This window comes from Apium graveolens, chromosome 7 (genome assembly GCF_009905375.1).
Source record: "Apium graveolens cultivar Ventura chromosome 7, ASM990537v1, whole genome shotgun sequence".
NCBI classification, from domain to species: domain Eukaryota; kingdom Viridiplantae; phylum Streptophyta; class Magnoliopsida; order Apiales; family Apiaceae; genus Apium; species Apium graveolens.
This window is the reverse complement of record NC_133653.1, coordinates 2,962,738-2,986,095: the sequence shown is the minus strand read 5'-3', so window position 1 is coordinate 2,986,095 and position 23,358 is coordinate 2,962,738. Positions and strand designations below refer to the sequence as shown.

The window sequence follows — 23,358 nt, the reverse complement described above, 5'->3', positions numbered from 1 at the left end:
AGAAAGAGCAGATTGCTATCTTGGCCAAGCTACAGGCTGTGAATTCATCTCAACAAATTCCCTCTCAACCATCTGAAGTTACTGAATCAAGAAAGCAAGTTGAAGAACAGAAGAAATCTCCAAGAAAGAAAGCACTGGCTAAAAGAATTAAAAGGAATCTGGATTTTGTTGACAAGGAATTGGGAGATCAATTTCCTAAGGAACCCACACCTACTACAACTCAAGCATCAAAGACTCCTGTGGTATTTGAAGATATAAAGGTGATGGATCCCTGCAGGAATATTCATGGTGAACCTATTGTGCCCAAGGATGAGCCAATAGAATGGGAGAATATACCAATTCCAGACTTCAATCTACCAATCCTTAGCAAGCCAAGAAGGACAAAGTTAAGAGCAGTCAAGAAAATGAAGCTGTCATCTCTCAAACCCAAGTCTATAATCAAAGCTCAACCTAAAGTCAATAGGGGAGATTATCTGTACTTGTGTGACATCAAAGAATTTTCTGAACTTAACCTCTATCTGGATGAACTAGATGAAGTGAGGGGAATTGATGCATACAGAAACCTACCTGAAAGGTTAGTGTTTAAGTACAAAGGAGGTAATGAGATTCAGTGGCCACTTCACAGGATCCTTCAAGAAAGCCAAGTTGTACTGATTAAAGTTTATTCATCCTTCAAGAAGAACTTTGGGTTCAATGTCACTGCAAGAAGACTAGTATTGAAGAAGATTGAAGAACTAAGGAGTATTAGAGCTAAAGATGCACTTCCAAAGACTCTAATCATCCCATACACAGGGAGAAGAGTGCATATAAGGCCCCAATGGCTGTTGGAGTTCATGGATGACAAAGGTGTGAGAAGATTCTTCAGATTAGAAGACCAATTGAGCATCTCTAGCAATGAGACTCTTTTGGAAATGCAGAGAAAGTTAAATCTCTCAGAACCTGATGAACTGGAATTTCACAGGCAGCTCCAAAATCAGATTGATGAAAACAACAGAAAGCTTGGAAGAAGATCCAGACCTTCAAGAAACTAGACAAATCTGCTCAGGCTAGAGGAGCATCTTGAAAATGACTGTGAGCAAAACTTTGTACATTTTGATTATTTGAAGCACTTTCAGTATTATCTACTTTTCTTTAAAGATGTATCTTTAGGATGTTTTGTTATCATCAAGTATCTCTTAATTTATGGCTACAATTCCAGTGGACATAAATTGGGGGAGATTGTTGTGCATATGTTGTGTACTTGATGATTTCACAAACAAAACACCTAAGTAGATTTTACTTAGTGAAATAATGTAGCACTCGACGAATAAGAATTTTAGTCCCGACGGATAAATCTTTATAGTCCCGACGGATAATGATTTATTATCCATCGAGTGAGTAGCTTATGTAATAATGAGTCTGTAGCACATTTCTACATACACCTTTGTATAGATTCTGTAGTAGCATATAAGTCATACTGACTTTAACTAGATATGCAGAATAGGTTGATTAATTGTACATAGATGATGTCTTGTAATTCTGCATAAGTGAAATAAAGTCAAGTACCTGATTGCTACCCGACGGATAACCTACAAAGCACCCGACGGATGATCAACAACTCGACGGATGATCAACAATCCGACGGATGATCATGAACCCAACGAATAAAGAATTCAAACATCAGTTGACAGTGACAACTGGTCACATGCGTCGAGATGTATGCAAATGGAATGAGGAAGCCTATTAACTGGGTAATACAGAACAAAGTAGCAAATCATAAAAACTGATAGTTTTTATAATGATTCTATCTTTTGACTTTGTAATCTTGGTAATATATAAACCAAGAAGTAGCAAATGAAAACATGGATCTGAGATACAAAAAGTGAGAAACATTTGTAAGCAGAATTATTAGCATTTCTCTGTATTCTCAGTAATTCAAATTTGTAAGCAACTGTGAGCATTCTTGCACACAGAGTTCTCTCGATATAATATATATCTCTGGTGGAATTGTTTAAATCCACCAGAAAGGTTTTAAAGACTCTTATTTTTAATTACTTATGTTTTGATTCACTTAAGTTTTTATTCCACATTGTGCTAATCAAAACACTTATATTTGTATTCGAGTTTGAACATTTTTATTTTAAGAAAAAGGTTCAAGAATTCCATTCAACCCCCCTTCTGTAATTCTTGCTATAATGTTAAGGGACTAACATAGTTTCAGTCATCAAACCAAGAACTAAAATTCAGTCATAACTAATAATCATATACTACATTAAATTATAACCCATGCAAGGCACGGGCATGTTTTAAGTCTCAAACTATCATCTATTTTAAAGCGTAAGTTGTAATTATATGAATTGTATTTACATTTATAAAGAATGAGAAGTAGGAAAATTTCATTTCTACTTTCGTAATTATGCATCATCCGGTAAAGAAATGTTCGTCGGAGAGGACAAAAAGAGCGCTATCTTACACAAGGATTATGTGACCCTCCACAATTCACTATGTCTGAATAAAATTTGCATTGCAGATAATTAAGTGCTCTTTTGAGTGCAAAGCCAGAAATGGTTCGAAAAAAATCATGTTTTGGGCTACAACTTATATATAATTGTCTAGTAGGAATACATGGTTCATTCATATCAACCTAGCTTATGGCTCGTGATCATTCATAAAGCTGATAAATGTTGTATCTAATATCTTTCCAAAATTAAGCGACTGCAACTAATTTACCTATAAAAGCATATATGTAATGGAAAAGAGATAAGTGTGTTGGTGTATCACCTAACTAGTGATAACACATGTAAATATCCGCTGAAACCGATCAACTAGCTGCATGACAAATTGTTGGCAAATCAAAATTTCATGTTTATCAGTATGCATCTTAATCAATGACATAATTTGTTCTAATTCAAAATCTACCAAACCAAAGTTTATCGACTGAAATCCCCTTATAATTTCTTATCCCCTTATACACCAAATTCAAATTAAAAAACAAGAAGTTTTAAGAGAACATAAATGATAATCAAACTGTTCCAAAAAGGGAAATGAACCATAATTAAAATGAATCTTTTGTTAAGAGTTGTCCCACATCGTTTATGGGAAGGGCAGATTGCTAGAATATAAGAAGCCACATAACTCCATTAGTATGAGGTCTTTTGGGAGTGAACCAAAAACAAACCCGTGAGCGCTTGACCCAAATCGGATAATATCATACTAATGTGGAGTTAGGCATGTTTAGAAATCCCAACAAGTGGTATCAGAGCTTCAGGTTAAAACGGTATAAAACAATCTCACGTGGCTCCAGAAGTGACCTAGGAGGAGGCAAATGGGCTACCCAGTATGGGCTCAAGGAAAAGGAAGGTGGACCTTTCAGTATGGGCCTAGGGGAGCAGATAGCCAGATGGACTTCCAGTACAGGTCAAGGGGGAGCCAGATAACACAATCAGGGGGCGGAATCGACAGGTGTTGGGCCCGATGTGTGAAGGGGAAATTGTTAGGAGTTGTCCCACATCATTTGTGGGAAGGGCAGATTGCTAGAATATAAGAAGCCAGATAACTCCATTAGTATGAGGCCTTTTGGGAGTGACCCAAAAATAAACCCGTGAGGACTCGGCCCAAAGCGGACAATATCATACTAATGTGGAGTTAGGCCTGCTTAGCAAGTCCACGGGTTTTAGCAGTATGTCATTGAACGAATGGACTACAGATTAGGAAATCTACACATTGATGAAAAATCGCAGATTGCAGAGGCGGAAGCGGAAGCGGGAACAACGAAGTAGGTGAATAGGTGTATGTATATGTTTATATGTGTAGGCTGACGGGGACATTGACATGGCAGTGTGGTGAAATAAAATGTTTTAACCAAACTCCTTGTTGCAGTATTATACATATAATAGAAATAGATAAAAGATGATAGGTAAAAGTACATGATACCAAATTTTATCGATCAAGCTCCAGCAGTGAACTGCATGTCTAGCATCTCTTGCACATAATAATGTAATTAGAGCTTAATTGACAAGTTATAGAACTTATTTAACAATTCAGATAAATTAAGGAACATTATAAAGAAAGTCCTTTATGAAGGAATATTTATAAATTAAGGCCACGAACGTTGTATGAACAAAAATCAATTATCATAAAAAGGCTTTAAGATAACTTTTGGGGAGAGCTACCCAATGCCTCCGCTGCTTACAGCAATATACTAGTTTCAGTTATCAAACCAAGATATTAAAACTCATTCATAACTAATAACCATATTCTCCGTTAAAGAAAAACTAGTTTTATAGCCCGTGTAAATTAGAATATGAATAGAAAAAGAATCATTACATATGAGTTTAAAAATACAAATTAAAATATGAATAGACAAAGAATTCTTACCTTGTCTTCACTGAGGTCTCCAACTCAACATCGGAATAAGATTAAAAATGTTTTGTTTAAGTCATGTCTGCAACAACATCGAACTATAATCTGTGATCTGTACATGTGTGCCTCATGTGTGCCTCTGTGTCACTGATTAAAAGAGGAAAAGGATTAAAACAAAATAATATATTATTTTTTATTTATTTCGGTAACTGTTAAAATATTTTAGATTTACTTAGTAAAAATATAATAAGTTAGATTTCCTTAAATTTCTTTTCTATATTTGTCTACTTTCGTGTTCGTGTATCAAAAATGTCAACCTAAATTCGTAATTTTTGTGTCGTGTATGAGATTGTCGGCTCTAGAGTCTCGTGACGGGCCTTCTTTTAGTTTTTAGATTATAAGTGGGTCTATTCGGCCAAGTTTGACATATTATTTTATTCGACTATAAAATATTCGAACACGAAAGCCCGGATTTTATGATGATTTTTAATAAATATTCGAATGAAACTTTGAAGAAATTATGCATTATCCAAATTTATTTTATAATTAAATATAATTTTGAATAAAAGGTCAAAATTTCTAATATAATTTTGATTTCAAAGTCATAAATTGAATATATTAAGATAGAATTATCGATATGTAAATTTTAAACTCTAAACTAATCTAAGATATAACATGAAGAAATTGTTCCAAATTTTAAATAAGAGTGTGTACATATAAATAAAAGCCTAATCTTGCAAATACAATCTAAAAAATACAAAAAATATTTATTATTACTAATTTTTTTTTAATATTATTAACATTAAATTATTTAAAAATTTGGTGGCCCGGCCCGACTCAATCCGCGGGCCTAACAGGCGTAGTTATGAATGAAATTCGACGGCCCGATCCGACCCGATTTTAAAAAAAATCCGCCCCGCGTCCGTTCCGGTTTTTGTGCATCTCTATCATTGATCATGCTTACTTCTATTAAACATACAAAATTTATGGATTATATGCCCCATATAATCAATGATGTCATTGATTCACTTTAATTATTATTAAATATCATGCTTACTTTTATTAAATATGAAATTTTCAGATAATCAATGATGTCATTTATTCACTTTAATTATTATTATATATCATGTTTCCTTTTATTAAATATGAAATTTTCAGCACCGCGAGCTTAAATGCTCGTTATTAATATTTGATTTATTTGATCCAACCTAATAATAAAAATAAAATTATAACATGAATTATCTAAAGTTATTAGAAAAAAATGTTAACAAATAAAGGTTAAACATTTTTAATTGCAAAGAAATGCTAATGAAAAAGTGTGCAATCATTAAACGTAAGACAACTTAAAATATCATGTGAATAATGAACCATTCAGATAGAAGTAGGAGTAAGAGGGGCAATCTTCCATAAGATTTTTCCCATTCATCCAGATTTTCCAAAGTTACTCAGCGTAGTCAAACAATAGTCAAACAATCTGAACAACAACATACAAAATAGTTCAGTTCACATCTTTTCCTTCATCTATTAATAAATGACCCTCATAATTCCGGCTATCTCACTCCTCCTCCTCCTCCTTTTTATCCTCCTCATCAGCCTTCTTCTTTAGAATTGCCTTCTCTCTCTTTGATTTCTTAAAAAACAATTCGTTCCTGGGAGGAATCCATTCATCCTGCAAAAAATTACAAGTATGTTAAAACAATTAATATCGAACACATTTTTCTAGTTTAAGACCCTTATTATTTTCATCCCCCTTACCTAAATAATATTACCTACTATTAAGCTAATACCTCACAATCCTACCCCTTTGAAAATTAACCATGTCCTCATGATTGGTATTGAACATCACATCGGCATCATTTTTCCACACAAATTAAATACATTCCTACTATTTTTTTGTCTTTTCCTTTCATGTACAGCTCTCATGCAGAGCTATTTTCCATGAACAAAATCTTAAAACCATGGCTGAACATCTATTTATTGTCTTCGTACAAACAACTTGTACATCCGCCTCGATCAAAATTGTGACTGTTTTATGGTTTTTCAGAACTCCAATAGAAAGTTGCTAGTTGTTATTAACAAATATTTCTTTCTGAAAGTTCACAAAGTCAAATATTCCTCCATCATGAATGAGAGTTAATCGAATATATACATATTCTTGGTTGAAACAGACTCATCTAGTGCAACGGTAAATAAGATAATGAAAATCATAAAATATAAAGGTTGTGTCTAGTCATTGCCTTGTGGAGAAGCAAGTCATGATTGCAAATATAGCAATAATACTCATTTGTTTGATTGTCATCTACAAGACAAAACACATACATATGAACAAAACCTATTGTTTATCAAGCTTATATGATTGCACAGATTAAACAAATGTAGATGTATTAATTGTGACAAACAAATGACGTTAATATGTAACCTGATTAGTAGTTTTTTCTTCAGGGATGTGAAAGTTGAGTGAGTTATTTGTTTCTACTTCTTTAATATGTTTGTTTCTTCTATTTTACTGTACTAAATTTGTAATTTCATTCGCATATGGGTTTGGGGTGTTTTGAAAGTGGATATGAGTATGAGCGGGGCTAGTTATTTCTTTAATTTATCTGTACCCTGTGCGAGGCACAAACATGATTTAAGATCAACTATTATAAAATTTGTTTTACATGCTTCTGAAATGGAATATTTTCTGTTACGAGAAATTATTTTATCTGTGTATAGTTTTTGTTGTAAGGATGAGTTTTTTCGGCATGTGTATTTATAGCCCAAATGAGACACACATAATTTCAAGACGGATATGTTAATAAAATGTGTGCATGTTATATAATTGAAAAATATGGTATAGTGTGAGATGTATTTTTTTTAATTTTTTATTAGATGACTAATAGTTGATTTTTGTAAAAGATGTATTTCAATGTGTTCTAAATTTTGTTAAATTCCATAATTGTTACTGTATAGTATTGAAATTCATTATTTGACAAGATTATATTTATTGATTACGAAAAAATTAGTTCATTTGTGTTAGTTACTTTATTTTTTATATCTTGTATGTATGTTTGTATGTGTATATGCATGTATATATGTTGTATTTGAATTTTAAATGTGTGAAAATAAGTGATACGATAATCAATTTGATACAAGTATGCATGTATGTATTTGAATGTTAAATGTGTGAAATAAGTTATGGGATAATTAATTTGATAGTACATGTGTATTGTGAACTTATAATACAAGTGTTATACGTATGTACATAAGAATAAGAATATGATATTTATTTTTTGTTCAAATTTAAGTTTCTTCTACTCTAAATGAAATAATTAAATTGTGACATACAACATTAAATCTGATAGTAATGTATATAAATACATAATAATATTAGAATTTTAGTCTATACTTATAAAATACATATGTATTTATAAATATAAGTTCTTATTATACAATAATAGAGTAGTAATAAATGACCTAGATGTAATTAATATATATTATTAAATTTGATATTTATTAGTACATATTTATGAGGGATAATTAAATAATTTTAAATGAAGAAATTATCGCAATTAATCCCCTTGTTGCTCTGTTATATATGCAATAGATAGATTATTAAAATAAGGTGCACATAGATTTAGACATTCGGGTAAACTCGAAAAAGTGACAAGTTATAATTTATAAGTATTCCTAAATAAAATGTGATAATTTAAGTTAAATGCATATTTTAATAGTTTTGTTATTTAAAAATGGATTTGAAATTGTACATACTAATATGTAACTTTTGTTTTTATGAAATTATAAAAAAATAACTTATTACTAGTTTTTTAACTTTTAATTTAGAGAAATTATAAAAATGCTAACTTTTCTAAGTTTTTTTTGTAAATTTACTATTTTCTGATTTTTTTTGCAAAAATAGGGAATTAACCAAAATCAACCAGACATGCAATTAGTTGAATGGAGTTTTTTTTGTTGCATTTGATGTTGAATGTAGTTGCGGAAATCCGTCAAATATTGCATCTAGTTATTCCCGTTGCCAAAACCGTATTTTTGCAAAAAAAAATGAAAAATAGTATATTTGCAAATAAAAAAGAATTTTTGTAAAAGTATTTTTAAACTTAGATATTTTTCAAAAAAACCCTTTAATTTATTGTATTTCAAAAACATTTTTTGAACATATTATACAGAATCCAATATTTTCAAATTAAAGTAAAAGTGGCTAATTTTTTTTTTTTTTGAATAAAACGTACTTTCATTACTTAAATACTATCATTTTCAAGTACATGCAAAATAAAGCCTGGGGGACTATCAAGCCACTCCCTTTCTCCTGACATAGAATAGTTGGCTTTCGCTAATGCATGTGCCACACTATTCGCAGAACGATAAGTAAATCTAACTAGCACTGGATTTATGTGCTTCAATAACTGAATACAATCTCCAACTATTGTTCCAAACATAGCTTCACCTGGACTTCCGTTACACGCCTGTACTAACATCCGAGAGTCACTTTCCATGATGCAGCATTGATTTTTCCGTGCAATTACCCATGACAGAGCTTCCTTCATACCAATGGCTTCAGCCTCTCTAGGTGACCAAGCTCCCATCTTTCTGCAACATCTAGCTCCTAAGAAAGCACCTTGTGAATCTCGCATCACACACCCCACTCCAACACTGCCATCCTGAAACACGGCAGCGTCTGTATTTACTTTCACCCAACCCTCCATCGGTTTCTTCCAGACATGCTCACCTTCTCCATTTTGATTAGCTCCTCCCACACTCTGAATTTGTGCCTCCCTCCACTCTGTAATAAACCTTGTAGCTGTAGCTTTCACTCCAAACGCAGAACCGTTGACATGCTCCCATACCCACTTATTTCGTCTACTCCATAAAGCCCAAGCAATCATTCCAACTTGCACACATTGCTCTCTTGTTGCTGCTGCAAAAATTTCTAACAGATTTCTAAATGCTGGCTCCTGTGGTAACAAACGTAATACCTGTTGCACTCCTGTCATATTCCACACTGTACGGGCAAAGTTACAAGTAAATAACACATGAGTATCCGTTTCTATCCCACTCCTACACCATGGACATTGCACACTTTGAACAATTTGCTTACTTGAGAGAGCACAAGCAGTTGGTAAGCACCCTGTACATACACGCCAAAGAAAGTGCATAACTTTACCTGGAAATTTCAGCGACCACAGTTTATTCCAAAAAACTCTTATAAGTATTATCATACTCCCCTTGCAACCATCTATACGCACTCTTGACTGTAAACATTCCACTCTCATCTAGTAACCAAAACCAAGAGTCTTCCTTCTCAGACATCGGAATTGGCACACGTTTAATTAAGTCTGCATCCCTCGTATTGAAAATATCTTCAACCAGCTCAATATCCCAATTCTTGCCCGTATCATCCATCAAACTATTAACAGTAATATCCTTCAACTGATCAGGCATTTCCGTTGTTAAGTAACCCAGATCCACAGCTGGTAGCCAAGGTATATGCCACACCTTTGTATCCTTACCATTCCCTATTTTTCGTCTCGTCCCTGCCTTAACTACCCCCATAGCCTCCATCAGACTTCGCCACACATAACTCGAGTTCCTCCCTACCCCTGCTTCAAGAAATGATGTGTTAGGATAATATCTCGCTTTAATTATCGACGACACCAGTACGTTTGACTGCTGCACTAGACGACAACCTTGCTTAGCCAACATAGCTAAATTGAACTTCCTCAAATCTTTTACCCCTAAACCACCACATCCTTTAGGTCTGCACATCCTTGCCCACGACATCCATCTAACCCCCTTCCCTGTTACTCCCCTACCCCACAGAAAGCCATTCATTTTCCGTTCTATATCCTCACAAATACCAATCGGGATGAGAAACAAGTTCATCCAAAAACTAGGGATCACTTGAGTTGCCGAAGACAATAATGTTAACTTACCATGCTTGGAGATATCTTTATTAGTCCATCCTTGCAACTTTTGTTGGACTTTATCTTTTAAAAAACCTAACACCTCCATTTTATTTTGTCCCATACGCATAGGCATACCAAGATATTTTCCTGGGGCATCTGTCTCCTGAATGCGTAGAACTTCACACACCCCTGCTCTATCCTCCCTTGCTGTATTTGGACTGAATGTGATATTTGACTTACTACTATTGATCATCTGACCAGACATATTTTGATATTGCTGCAGGATGTCTTTCATTATACTTGCTTCAACTCGTGATGCTCTAAAAAAGAAGTAACAGTCATCTGCAAATAGCAGATGAGAAATAGATGGAGCTCCTCGAGCTATTTTACAGCCATGTAATAACCCAACCTCTTCATATATCCTCAAAATTCCACTCAGACCCTCCGCGCACATTATATATAAATATGGTGAAATAGGATCCCCTTGACGTACTCCTCTTTGAGGTATCACACTTCCAAAGATTTTCCCATCATGTAAAAAACTATACGTCACCGTTTTTACACATTTCATAATTCTATCTATCCATAGTTGAGGGAAATCAAATTTCTGCTGCATAAATTCAATAAACTGCCACTCCAACCTGTCATACGCTTTCGATACATCAACTTTTAATCCAGCAACTCCCACTGATCCTTGTGTTTTCCTATGAATATAGTGATTTACTTCAAATGCCACAAAAGCATTATCTGTCAGGAGACGATTCTCTATAAATGCACTTTGCTGCTCCGAAATGATTGTAGGCAGTACTGGTTTTACTCTATTCGCCATGACTTTTGACAATATTCTCATTAGCACATTGCATAAGGAGATGGGCCTTAAATCTGCCACTTTCTGAGGATGTTTTACTTTTGGAATCAAACACACTACTGTTGTGTTAATACTTGCAGGCAAAACTCCTGTGTCAAAGAAATGTTGACAGAACTTGCAGACATCAGGTCCAACTATAGTCCAGTAAGCTTGAAAGAACGAAGGATTTAACCCATCCAATCCTGGGGCCTTGTCCGGGTGCATAGCAAAAACAGTTGTTCTCACTTCTTCATCATTTATTGGCAACATTAATGCTTGTTTCTGTTCTTCATCTACCTGTTTAAAACCAATTCTGTTTGACAACCTTTCCTCCATATTTGACGTACTAAATATATTCACAAAATATTCTGTAATGAGCCCCTGTATTTCCTCCTCTGTTTCCTTCCACTCCCCATTCTCATCTTTCAATCTTTTAATTTTATTATACTCCTTTCTCATCGAGGCATACTTATGGAAAAATCTCGTATTTTTATCACCTTCACGAAGCCAGTATTGTTTGGCTCGTTGACGCCAAAATATTTCCTTCTTCTCAAGTAATCTCATATACTGCCATCTTGCCTCTTCATACTGACGAATATCAGCCACATCCCTTCGAGCTCGCAGCCTCTTCATATCATTTTTGTACTTTGCTATCTTCATTTTCATGTCCCTGATTAAACCTCCACCCCATTCTTCTAATTTAGCACAACAACGCACCATTTTTTCCAGTAAATCAGTAACTCCCTCCTCATTCCAGCATGACTGAACAATGCTCCTGCATTCACTTTCTTTCACCCACATATTCTCAAACTTGAACCTACATCGTTTTCGAATATATACCTGCTTATGTAGTTGCAGCACCAGAGGCATATGATCAGACGATGACATTTCCAGAACTTGAACCTCCGCAGCTGGAAATAACTCACACCATTCTTTCGTCGCTAATCCTCTATCTAACCTCTCTTGAATCCATCTATCCGTCCCCCTCGCTCTCTCCCACGTATATATGTCCCCTGTATACCCCAGATCCTCCAAACCACAGTCCATTATAGTCTCAGAGAAACCATCTAATAATGCCCTTGGCTGCCGTTGACCCCCCCTTTTCTCTTCCCCAGACATCATGTCATTAAAATCCCCAATTATACACCACGGTAAAGTTGAACTTGCTGAAAGATTTCTGATCATATTCCAAGAATCCACCCGTCTACTTCTCTCAGGAAAATCATAGTATCCTGTGTATCTCCATTTACCCAAAGTTTCATGATTACATTCAAAATCAATGAAATTATTACAGCTACTTAAAATATTTATTCCTTCCTCATTTTTCCAAAATAGAGCTAGTCCCCCACCATGTCCTTGAGCATCAACTGCAAAAAACTTTGCAAACCCTAACTTCTTACTTACTCTCTCTACTTTATTTTTCTTTACTAATGTCTCGCTTAAAAATAAAATACTGGGCCGATATTGGCTATTGATTTCATTTAGAAATCTAACTGTCCGTGGATTGGCCAGCCCACGACAGTTCCAAGATAAGAGACTCATAATCCTTGGCGGGCCTGGACTCCAGGACCCGCCACTAGCAAGTTTTTTGACCCATCTGTAGGTTGAGTTTCCATATATTCCACCATTTCCTTTCCTTGATTTTCTCCTACCACATCCGTATTTAAACGTTTCCTTTTAGCATCCATGACTATATTTTCGGTATCCATCCCATTTTCTGTTGCACTCACCTCCCCTTTTTCCAGCCCCATGATTTTAGGATCCCCATCACGTACAACCACCTCCCTATTTTCACGCGATTTGACTCTGATCTCCTTCGTGTCATCCGTTGTTTGACGAATCACCCCCTCCACCTCCATGAACCGCTCCCCCACCTGTGTACCACCATGCATGGTGGTTCCCGCATTTTGTTCCCACATACCTCCTCCATCCTTATTACTTCTAAGCCACCTAGCTCCTGTGTTATTCCTTACATTTTTGTTCGGTGCTCGAAGCCAGACACCGTATGCTTTCTCTATTACTTTCTCTGGATTAGCATAAACCACATTACATTCTCTTTCCCCATGCCCTATAATCCCACAGACAAAACAAAACGTTCCCAGCTTTTCATATTTAAAATTTAACCAGCTCCATATATCCCCTTCCCTCTTGATTTTCATTCGTCGTTTCAATGGTTTCTCCACATCTAATAAGACCCTAATACGCACGTATGGCTTCCATCCTCCTTTAAAGGTGTCAGGATCTGACTTAATATATTGACCAATCGATGATCCCACACTTTTAAGTATATTCTCAGACAAGAACCCTGTTGGTATATCATAAATCTGAATCCACATTTCAACTTGCTTTAACGGCACTGCAGTCGGGATCTTCTCCTTCCTTAACCTGATGAAAAACTAACGTCGCTTGCTCAAACGACCAAGGACCCCCGTCTATAACCTTCTGAATATCTAGCTTATGAAAAAACACAAATGAATATCGGAGCCCACCCATTTCATATACCTCCATTCCTTCCTTAGGCCTCCATATACCTGCCATGACATTCTGCATCGCATGGTAATTTATGTGTTTTTCTGTCAGAAACTTCCCCACTAGCATATATGTTTGTTTTTGTGCCACCACCTCATTGCTTGGTACAATAATTCCTCCTTCCTTCTCATCATCGATCACCAGATTTGCATACATCTCCTCCAGAGAATTCTCAGATCGCGTCATTTGTGTATTTTAAAATGAAGATAATTTTTGACAAAATTATAGACTAAACTCTTATAGACTAATAGCTGCCACAAAGACAGAGAAAAACTGTCAATCATGACAGAGAGTTAAAACTTTAACACCGCCTTGCTAAGGAACTGATGTTACAAACCATCTTTCACATTGTCGGTTTTGAAAGTCTCGCGGTAATAATATCAGTTTTCAATCCGTCCTTTAAAGAATTGAGATTTTTACAAAGTGGCTAATTTTAAGCCTTAACAAACATGCTATTGATTAGGGTGACTGCAACAAGCAATTCGAGACAAAGTTATGCAGTTTCTTCATTTTCCTGAACAATAATTCCCTTGTCAAATCTCCATGCAGCTGAGATGAGAGCCTGGACGAACTGTGATAGAGAATCAGCTTACAGAAATTTGCTCTCACTGAAATTGCTATTGATTTGGCACTTCTACACCATTTGTAGACAGACCTGATAATCTGTCAAGCATATTGAAGCTTGTTGTGAAGATGGTAAATGGCAACGAAGTTGAAGCAGATAGCGGAAATCATCAGTTGCATCACTGGCCAAACGAGCAGTAAGAAGGCCTATCTTGTGCTAGCTTAGTACACAGTCCAGAATGTTTATTCAGCCAGAGTGAAGATCATCACCATACCTATTGGCTATAGTGAAAACTGCTTCAGTAGCCATTCTGGCTTTGATATCATCTCCCAACATAATTACAGGTTCTTCACCAGATAGCAGAAGCATGAGGGATGTAATTTACAAAGAGAGACAACCAGATCGTTTAGCAAATCATTAAAATGATGAGCCGCAATTTTAGCAGCACCCAAGAATCCACCAACACATGTTTGTAAAGCATCTTCCTGCACCACATTATCAAAAACCACAGTTAGTGCAGCAATAGCTGGACCTCATAAGATAGCAAACATGTCAGGATTCAGTTGATCTCTAGAATCACAACTGATGAACGAAGCAGTTTGTTTGGATTTGTGGATTAGACCAACCCAATGGCTTTGGGTCAATGTTGTAAAAATGGGACAGGTGGGTGATAATACATCTAATCAGCTCATGCTCATGCATTGTATGGCGTGCTATTCTCTGCAGCAGCTCACCTTTAGAGCTTGCCACTTCTTCAAATGCAGGATCGGTCACCTCAAACCGACAACTTGTAACAGCATCAACTATTAGGTGCAAAGCTTCAAACAATCCCTGGCTGCATTTTTTAGCTTTTGTCTTTCTGACCCTTGCAGGTCAACAAGAATTATTCTACGTGACTTAAAACAGCTCAGGTCACCTGAGATTCCCCTAGCACTGTAACTCAACAATACAAGTGAACGCACTAGATCACTTGCAGGTCAGCATTTTGAATAATTTATTCCCGACAAATCAAAGGCTTGTGACTTGTGAGCTAGTGCATTTCACTGCAGCTTCTTGTGCTGTTCTAATTTAAAGATTAAACAGAATATCATACTGAGCCTGGCCCTGGCTACACAGTACATGCAACATAATTTTTCTAATATACATTTTTCTTTTTGCTAGTTTAATGCACTCATACACCGACCTTGTTTTAGACAATGTTCGAGTCCTCAACATCCCATTTTTCAAACCGAAGACATGTGCTATTTACTGCGGCAACAGGGGTAGATTCCTATTTATCATAAGCAATAAACTAGCATAAAAGCAGAAAGCAACAAACAATATAAACAAAGATTTGATGCTTAGTGCATCTAAAGAATCTTGTGAAATTGAAATAGAACTCTGGACTATTATGCTTAGTCTGTAATTCTATATTGTAAAACAATAAAATTTTGTAAACATTACAGAACAGTGCATTAACACTGAACTGATCTTTACAAGTAGCAAAACAGTGCAGATTTTAAGAAAAAGACAATATAAGAGCTTATAGAATTGGACTACCCTTTTATTTATTTGTCATAATGTACTTCCCTGAGAAATCAATATTACCTGAACAAAACCAATAAATAGAAAGTACTGCATAGCTAGACTTCTCATCATAAGAACCATCCCAGCATCACGATTCACCCGACAAGGATTACCTGAAAATCAGATGGCAATATAACGTGATATTGCACACTACCTTCGCATTAACTAGAACAGTTTCATCCTTGAATTCCTTGGATACAGTTTGAACCTCAGCACATGTTATTATTGGCGAATTTTCCCCACAGTTTCTGAAAGTCATTGCAATGTGGTCCTTGTTCATCATAAGTAATGCCTATCGGAAGAAGGCAATACAGGGCATATCGGAACACTCCTATCTGTTGATAGAATATATGTGGTGTTCAAGTCAGCATTCTTGGAACAGGCGAGTGCTAGAAAAATAAAGGTCTCAAATTAACTCTTGAAATAATTTTACTAGCCATCTTAGTGGACTCAAATTCCGTCCCCATCAACTATTTTGAAATATTAGATTGTAAAGCAAGAACTACCATCAGAATTAACCTTCGCTATGAAGCCGCGATTAGAATTTGCAAATACCATACATTCCTGCTTTGATCGCAGCAGCTACACCAGCAACTGACTGGGGCCAGATTAGCATTGCATTTGACGATTCTGATAGGCACGGTCCTAAATTAACTAAAACAACCATACACACTGCATAACATGGAAGACTGAGATGTATTCCAACTCCCGAGAATCCTAACCTTCAGCTTGTTTCATCTTTTTTATTAGAATGAGGCTAATTTTAGGATTTCTCCTTACGAAAATCCTCGATAACTCTGCTGTGTAGCCTTAACACCTCTCACAATAGTGAAACCGTGCCTTCAGAAAATCAGTAATAAACTATATTCAAGTAAAATACTAGGTCTGGTTGTAAACAAAAACTCACAGCTAGAAATGACTGATTTAACATCATAACAATTTGTCCATGTAAAGAAAATATATTTTAACATAAAAATAATCTTTAGAGAACATAATTAATTGTGGGGCAACTTCACTGGTACAATCAGATGTACCAAAGTGGAGGAGAGATAGGATGGATGGAATTCCCATGAAAATGAGGTTCAATGGTTCCCCGCTCAATGTCAAAGATGCCCATATCGTGGCCACCTCCTATACGATAATAGGCTTCCGAGTTGTCATCTGTAAAGTAAATGGAGTTTGGCCTTACAATCTCCGATGATGATACAGATAACGATGAAGCTCTGCCAACGAATATTGCCTCATTCCCCAAGTTATTGACTTCAGTCAAAGTACATGATGGAGTTTCAACAGAATCACTATATTTTAGGTCCAACCTCCACACTACAAAATCAGTTGTACCGTACTTGACTTCTATTCCGATATTATGTTCAATTTGCTTAATCTTGTTGTAGCGCACAACTAACAACAAACCAGATCCCGATAATGGTTCAACCAAATATTTTTGGTCAAGAGAATCACATTCAAGAGACGCAATTTTTGTGCCCCTAGGCCCTCTCTCTTTATCATTGTCAATGCAACACACGTATACATCCCCCCGATGGTCCACCGCATAAAAGCTTCCGTCGTGGTAAATAATGTCATGAAAGGAGCGAGAAGGAACGTTGACATCAGTCCACACTTTGTCTCCCAATCTAGCAAAACCCAAGAAACCTGATGCTCCATAGACAGCCATTACAATTGGTGAAGGAGTAGAGCGATGCTGACATAAACTGACATCTGTATTGCACGTTAGTAATCTAGAAGACATAGCAACTTTTTGGATAAACTGGTCAGTGGCTTCTTCAGGAGTGTAGCCTTCATGGTACCTATACTGCCTAGGAAACGTAAGCATGGGTGGTAGTGAGACTTGATGCCTCAAAAGAGGATGCAAAAGATTAATTTGTAAATCTCTACCTAGCGTGACCAGCCATCCTTTATTTGTCCCTAATATTAGTCTTCCGGCAGCTTCTGGTAACTCAATATTATATGTTTTCATCGATAGTAGACTGTATAAACCACGACTACTGCCGATTGAATTCTTCAAATAATCATAACTCGCTTTCCATCGCAAAAAAATGGTGTCAAAATCTTCTTTTTCACCAACATCCTCATCTTCATCTTTATCTTCATCGGTGTCGGTGTCACTATAATCTTGGTCATATACACCATCAAAACGAATAGCACCCGGTGCAACTTCTTCAGCAAGAAGAAGCAGGGGATACCTCATGGGCAGACATAACGGCTTGTGAGCCTCGGTGGCTGATTTCCATGACTTACAAACAGCAGTAAATTGAAAAAACTCCTCTAAAAAACTCAACCTATGTGCAACACTTACAACAAGGTCCTTAGGAAGCTCAGTCCAATTGACACTATAAGCCATCTTGATAAAGATGCAAACTTTATCAAATTATCACCAATCTTTTCAATTCCAAAAACAAGAAAATCGAGATGAGAGCTGCCTAATCATAAAAAAACAATCGTTTGCAATCAAGAACTAAGCAATCTTATCTTTTGTAATCACTAAAAAAACAATCTTTTTCTAATCAAGAATAAAGCAATCTTTAATCAAGAACTGAGCAATCTTATCTGTTGTAAACACTAACAAAGCAAACTTTTTTTCTAATCAAGAATCAAGCAATCTTTGTATGTGCCAAATCATAAAAAAGCAAACTTTTCGAATCAAGAACTAAACAATCTGAATTGTTTGAATCATCAAAATTGAACATGGGAGCAACCAACTTATAAAGATTTAATCTTTCGAATTTTAATCAGATAATGAATAGAAAAAGAATCATTACAGCTGAATACAAATTAGAATATGAATAGACAAAGAATCCTAACCTTGTTTCACTGAGGTCTCCAACTCAACATCGAACTGGTTCTGTAATATGTGGTCTGTTCAGCACTTGAAAGAGGAAAAAGATTAAAACAGGAAATCTATTACTCACTCCGTCACCTTATTATTAAATGTAGTTGCATAATTTTTTTTTAAAATTTTTTCTTCTTACTAAAAATATAATGTTTAAACTTTTATAAAAAAAAGAAAATTTTAAAAATAAATTACGGAGATATATTTTATAGTTGCCTTAAAATGCGTCAAGCATGTGAAAAAAACTGTAAAGAAATGAGAGGGACGGATGTAGTACAAGATAAATAGAACTATTGATGATTCTTCTCTTGCAGAACTCGATCTTTCCGGTGGGAAATACACTTGGGAGAAAAGTAAAGGGAAGGCTAATTGAGTTCATGAAAGGTTAGACAGAGTACATATTTGCAACTAGTAACTGGTGGGATTTATTTCCCTTGTGTAAGCTTAGTGTGGTTCTCAGCTAATACGTATTGTTGTCTTGCGTATCAGGACAGGTAGTCATGCCCAAAATTTGTATTTCTCCAGACGTGTAACACGAAATGTTACAACATCCCTATTAAAAAAAAACAGTTGCCTTACATGAATTTTCATGTCCAATAGGCAAGTGAGTGCCATGAAGTCCAAAAATGATATATTTTGACGATTTTTTCTGTTTTCCGTTTATCGTTATGAATATTATGAATGAATATTTAATAAATAAAACTAGTATATTAAATAAAATATAAAAATTTATCCAATTTTTATTATGATATTTTATTTTAACAAATTCAGATTTTAATAAATCACAAATTGATATTTTACCTATGATTTTGAAAATTTATCAATTAATTCCCGATTAATCCTCTAATAATATGTGACTAATCAGATTTTTGAAATCCGATTAATAGCTATGAATTCTTCTTGATCAAAAATATATTTCAAACAAATTATTAGATATAAAATGAAGTAGTAATTTAATGTAAATAACTATAAATTAAATAATATGTTAAATATATATCAATTTATAAATAACTAAATTATTTTGATGCATTTCTTCAGGGGTACAATACTATGAGGGTCACCCATACTATTACTTCTCTCTCAATATAAGATGTTAAAAAAATTCGAAACCCGAAATCCGACCCGATCTGAAAAAAACTAAATTAATGAATTCAATGACGAGCATACTCTAGAAAAACTAAATCAAAACAAACCAAATAGAGGGGAGCCTAAGATCTATGCAAAGCATGTCCTTATTTCGAATAGTAGACAGAGAAATGACAGTGAAATTTTGTAAATGATAATTTGAACAGGAAGTAAGATGATGGATTATATAAAAACAGGAAAAATTATGAATTCAATAAAATCTTGTATGTTTTTTCTAATTTAACATAGGAAATTAAAAGTCGCACGATTTGTTAATACCAAAAACGATGATGAATGTAAAGTGAATTGGACAACCAAGATCGATGGTAAAACTAGTAGAAAGTGGTTCTTCTCAGAAGAAGAATTCCTACGCTATTGTTAACTTTGCACCAACAAATGCTTCTGCTGCTGGAATAAAAATAAATGAAAAGCCTCCAGCCCCTCGTCACTCAGTTACTGTGTAGTAGTCCCAGACCATCCTATAGCAGAAAAAGGGTTCTGTTGCAAAGGAAAGTGATGCTCCTACTGTGAAGATTAATGCCAGTTATGATCAGGCATCTAATAATATATAGAAGTTTGTCCAGAGATGCAAATACACGTGAGGGTACCTGTCACCAGACTCCAGAAGGCATGTCTAAGGCATATTTTTTATCAAAAGTCATGCCCGAATGGCATACCAATATTTATCAATTAAATATAATAAAATTTAAAATATAATTTTTATGCTTATATATAGTGAACTTGAATATAAAATTAAAGTTAGCATAATAACAACTGAATACCATCATAATACTCATTTATATTAATAACTTTTTAGATATTCAAATATATGTAAATATTTTAGAATTATATTTATTATTTCTGGATATTTCTGATATTAAAATAATTATTAAAAAATAAAAAGAAATAGTAAAAAGGCATGACAAATCATGAAAAGACATGTCTGACTAAGGCTTGAAATAAGTGAACTCTGATTCCTTCCATTAATATGTAAATTAAAAGTTGTGGATCGGCTTCACTGTGTAGTTCAGATGCACCATAGCGGAGGAGAGATGGGATGAATGGATTTTCCTGGAAAGTGAGGTTCAATGGTTCGACGCTCCATGTCGAAGATCCCCATATCATGGCCACCTCCTGTACGCAAGTAGAGTTCGCAGTAGTCATCTGTAAAGTAAATGGAGTTGGGCTTTATGATTTCTGATGATGATACAGATAACGATGAAGCTCTACCAACGAATATTGCCTCATTTCCCAAGTTCTTCTCTTCAGTCAGAGTACAAGAAGGAACTTCAAGAGAATCGTGATATTTTAAATCCAACTTCCATACGGCAAAATTCTTTGTACAATACGTAAGTACTGTGCTTAGAGATTGTTTGACACTTTTAGTTTTCCTGTAGCGCACGATTAGAAAAAGCTCCGATCCTGACGATGATTCAACCAAGTACTTCTGGTGCCAATCCTCAGTTACGAGAGATGCATTTTTTGTGCCCCTAGGCCCTCCAGTCTCTTTGTCATCGTCAATACAACACAGATATACATCTCCGTAAGTGTTTACTGCATAGAAATTTCCTTTGTGGAAAACAATATCGTGGAAGCAGCGAGAAGGAACACTGACATCCGTCCACACTTGGTCTCCCAATCTAGCAAAACCTAAATAACCATGCTCTCCATAGACAGCCATTACAATTGGTGACATAGTATATTGGTGACAACAAAATCCGACATCTGTAATTTTGTTTAGTAATTTAGAAGATAAGGCAACTTTTTCAATAAACTGGTCACTAGCATCTAGAGGAGTGTAGTCTTCATGGTATTCATACTGCCTAAGAAACGTAAGCATGGGCGGAAGGGAGAATTGGTGCCTCAAAAGAGGATGTAGAAGATTGATTTTCAAATCTCTGCCTAGCGTTACCAACCATCCTCTGTTAGTCCCTAATATTAGCCTTCCAGCAGCTTCTGGTAACTCGATATTATATGTTTTCGTTGATGAAAGGCTATATAAACCACGGCTACTACCTATTGAATTCTTTAAACTATCGTATCTGATTTCCCAGCCATCGTCATAAGATTCTTCTTCATCTTCTTCTTCATCTTCGTCAGTGTCCGTATCATCTTGTTTTAATTCAGTATCGTCAAGTATAGCACCAGGGGCAACTTCTTCAGCGAGAAGAAGCATCGGAGCCCTCGTAGGCAGCCACCATGGCTTGTGATCTTCGGTGGCTAATTTCCATGACTTACAAACAGCAGTAAATTGAAAAAACTCCTCTAAAAAACTTAACCTATCTGCAACACTTATAACAAGATCCTTAGGAAGCTCAGTCCAATTAACATTATAAGCCATCTCTATAAAGATGCAAACTTTATTAAATTATCACCAACCTTTTCAATTCCAGATACAAAAAACTGAAGATGAGAGCTGCCAAATCATTAAAAAAAAATAATCTTTTTCAAAATCAAGAACTAAGCAATCTTATCTGTTTTAATCACTAAAAAAGCAATCTTTTTTCTAATCAAGAATTAAACAATCTCTGTATCAAGAACTAAACAATCTAAATTGTTTGAATCATCAAAATTGAACATGGGAGCAACCAACTTATAAAGATTTAATCTTTTGAATTGTAATCAGACAATGAATCGAAAAAGAATCATTATATCTGACTTTAAGAAAGCAAATTAGAATATGAATAGAAAAAGAATCATTACATCTGAGTTTAAGAATACAAATTAAAATATGAATAGACAAAGAATCCTTACCTTGTTTCACTGAGGTCCCCAACTCAACATCGGAATAAGATTAATATGTTGTGTAATAAGATTAAAATGTTGTGTTTGAGTCATGTCTGCATCAAATCGAACTGTAATCATGTGTACCTCATGTGTGCCTCTGTGTCACTGATTAAAAGAGGAAAAAGATTAAAACAGGAAATATATTCCCTTTTACTTATTTTGGTAACTTTAAAATATTTTAGATTTGCTTAAATGCATATATTCTGGTCATGATTACTACTGTAGAATGTGTGCCGATCACCACTGCTGAGTGGAAAAGCCGAAATGAAATTGAAACTGAATTGAAATTAATAAAAAATAACTAAAATGGAATCGATTAAAATCGAGAAATATATATATATATATATTAAACCAATGTAAATATTTAATTTAAGAAATTAAATTTTGGGCCCGGAATTTTTTATCATTTGGGCATGTCTAAATTCATAACATATTTCATAGTCCACGGCCTCATACTCCAGACTCCACAGCCACACAAAGTCCACACTCCATAATTTAGGTCTAACAGTAGCCGCTCAAAATATTAAACATTTGAGCCGAAACCTGAACTATTGTCCCTGAATTGCCGCGAGTTGCAAACCATATCTTACCGAGAAACAATATCTCCGACTCTAGTGGTATGATATTACAATATTGTGCATCTCTTTTTTTTTAATTTGTGTAATATTATGAATTGATTTGTTGGATATACAAATTACACAGTTTCGTTTGTGTTATATTAGAAGAAACAAGTTAATTTGTTGGATCATTTGCTATTACATTTAGTTATTTATGGTGTTGTCTACTCTATATTTATTTATTTGTAGATAAATGTTGACTTGGTAGATGATAAAAGGGAAGGGGA

General features: G+C 35.0%; 1 protein-coding gene across 13 annotated transcripts; it reads right to left on the bottom strand.

The window, feature by feature from the left end:
* Positions 1–13,932: 13,932 nt before the first annotated feature.
* On the bottom strand, positions 13,933–22,786 carry LOC141671854 (putative F-box protein At5g55150). 13 transcript variants are annotated; one of them, XM_074478254.1, is made up of 5 exons: positions 22,482–22,777; positions 18,575–22,143; positions 16,271–18,192; positions 14,920–16,086; positions 13,933–14,670 (listed from the first exon to the last, which is right to left on the bottom strand). In XM_074478254.1, the coding sequence occupies exon 3, from the start codon at positions 18,111–18,113 to the stop codon at positions 16,776–16,778; it is 1,338 nt and encodes a 445-aa protein (XP_074334355.1). In that variant the 5' UTR covers positions 18,114–18,192; positions 18,575–22,143; positions 22,482–22,777; the 3' UTR covers positions 13,933–14,670; positions 14,920–16,086; positions 16,271–16,775. The 13 variants fall into 13 exon arrangements, with proteins under 13 accessions (XP_074334355.1, XP_074334353.1, XP_074334362.1 ...); XM_074478252.1 differs by having other exon boundaries at positions 14,920–18,192; positions 18,575–22,010; positions 22,107–22,143; XM_074478261.1 differs by having other exon boundaries at positions 14,920–16,591; positions 22,482–22,786.
* Between the last annotated feature and the right edge of the window lie 572 nt (positions 22,787–23,358).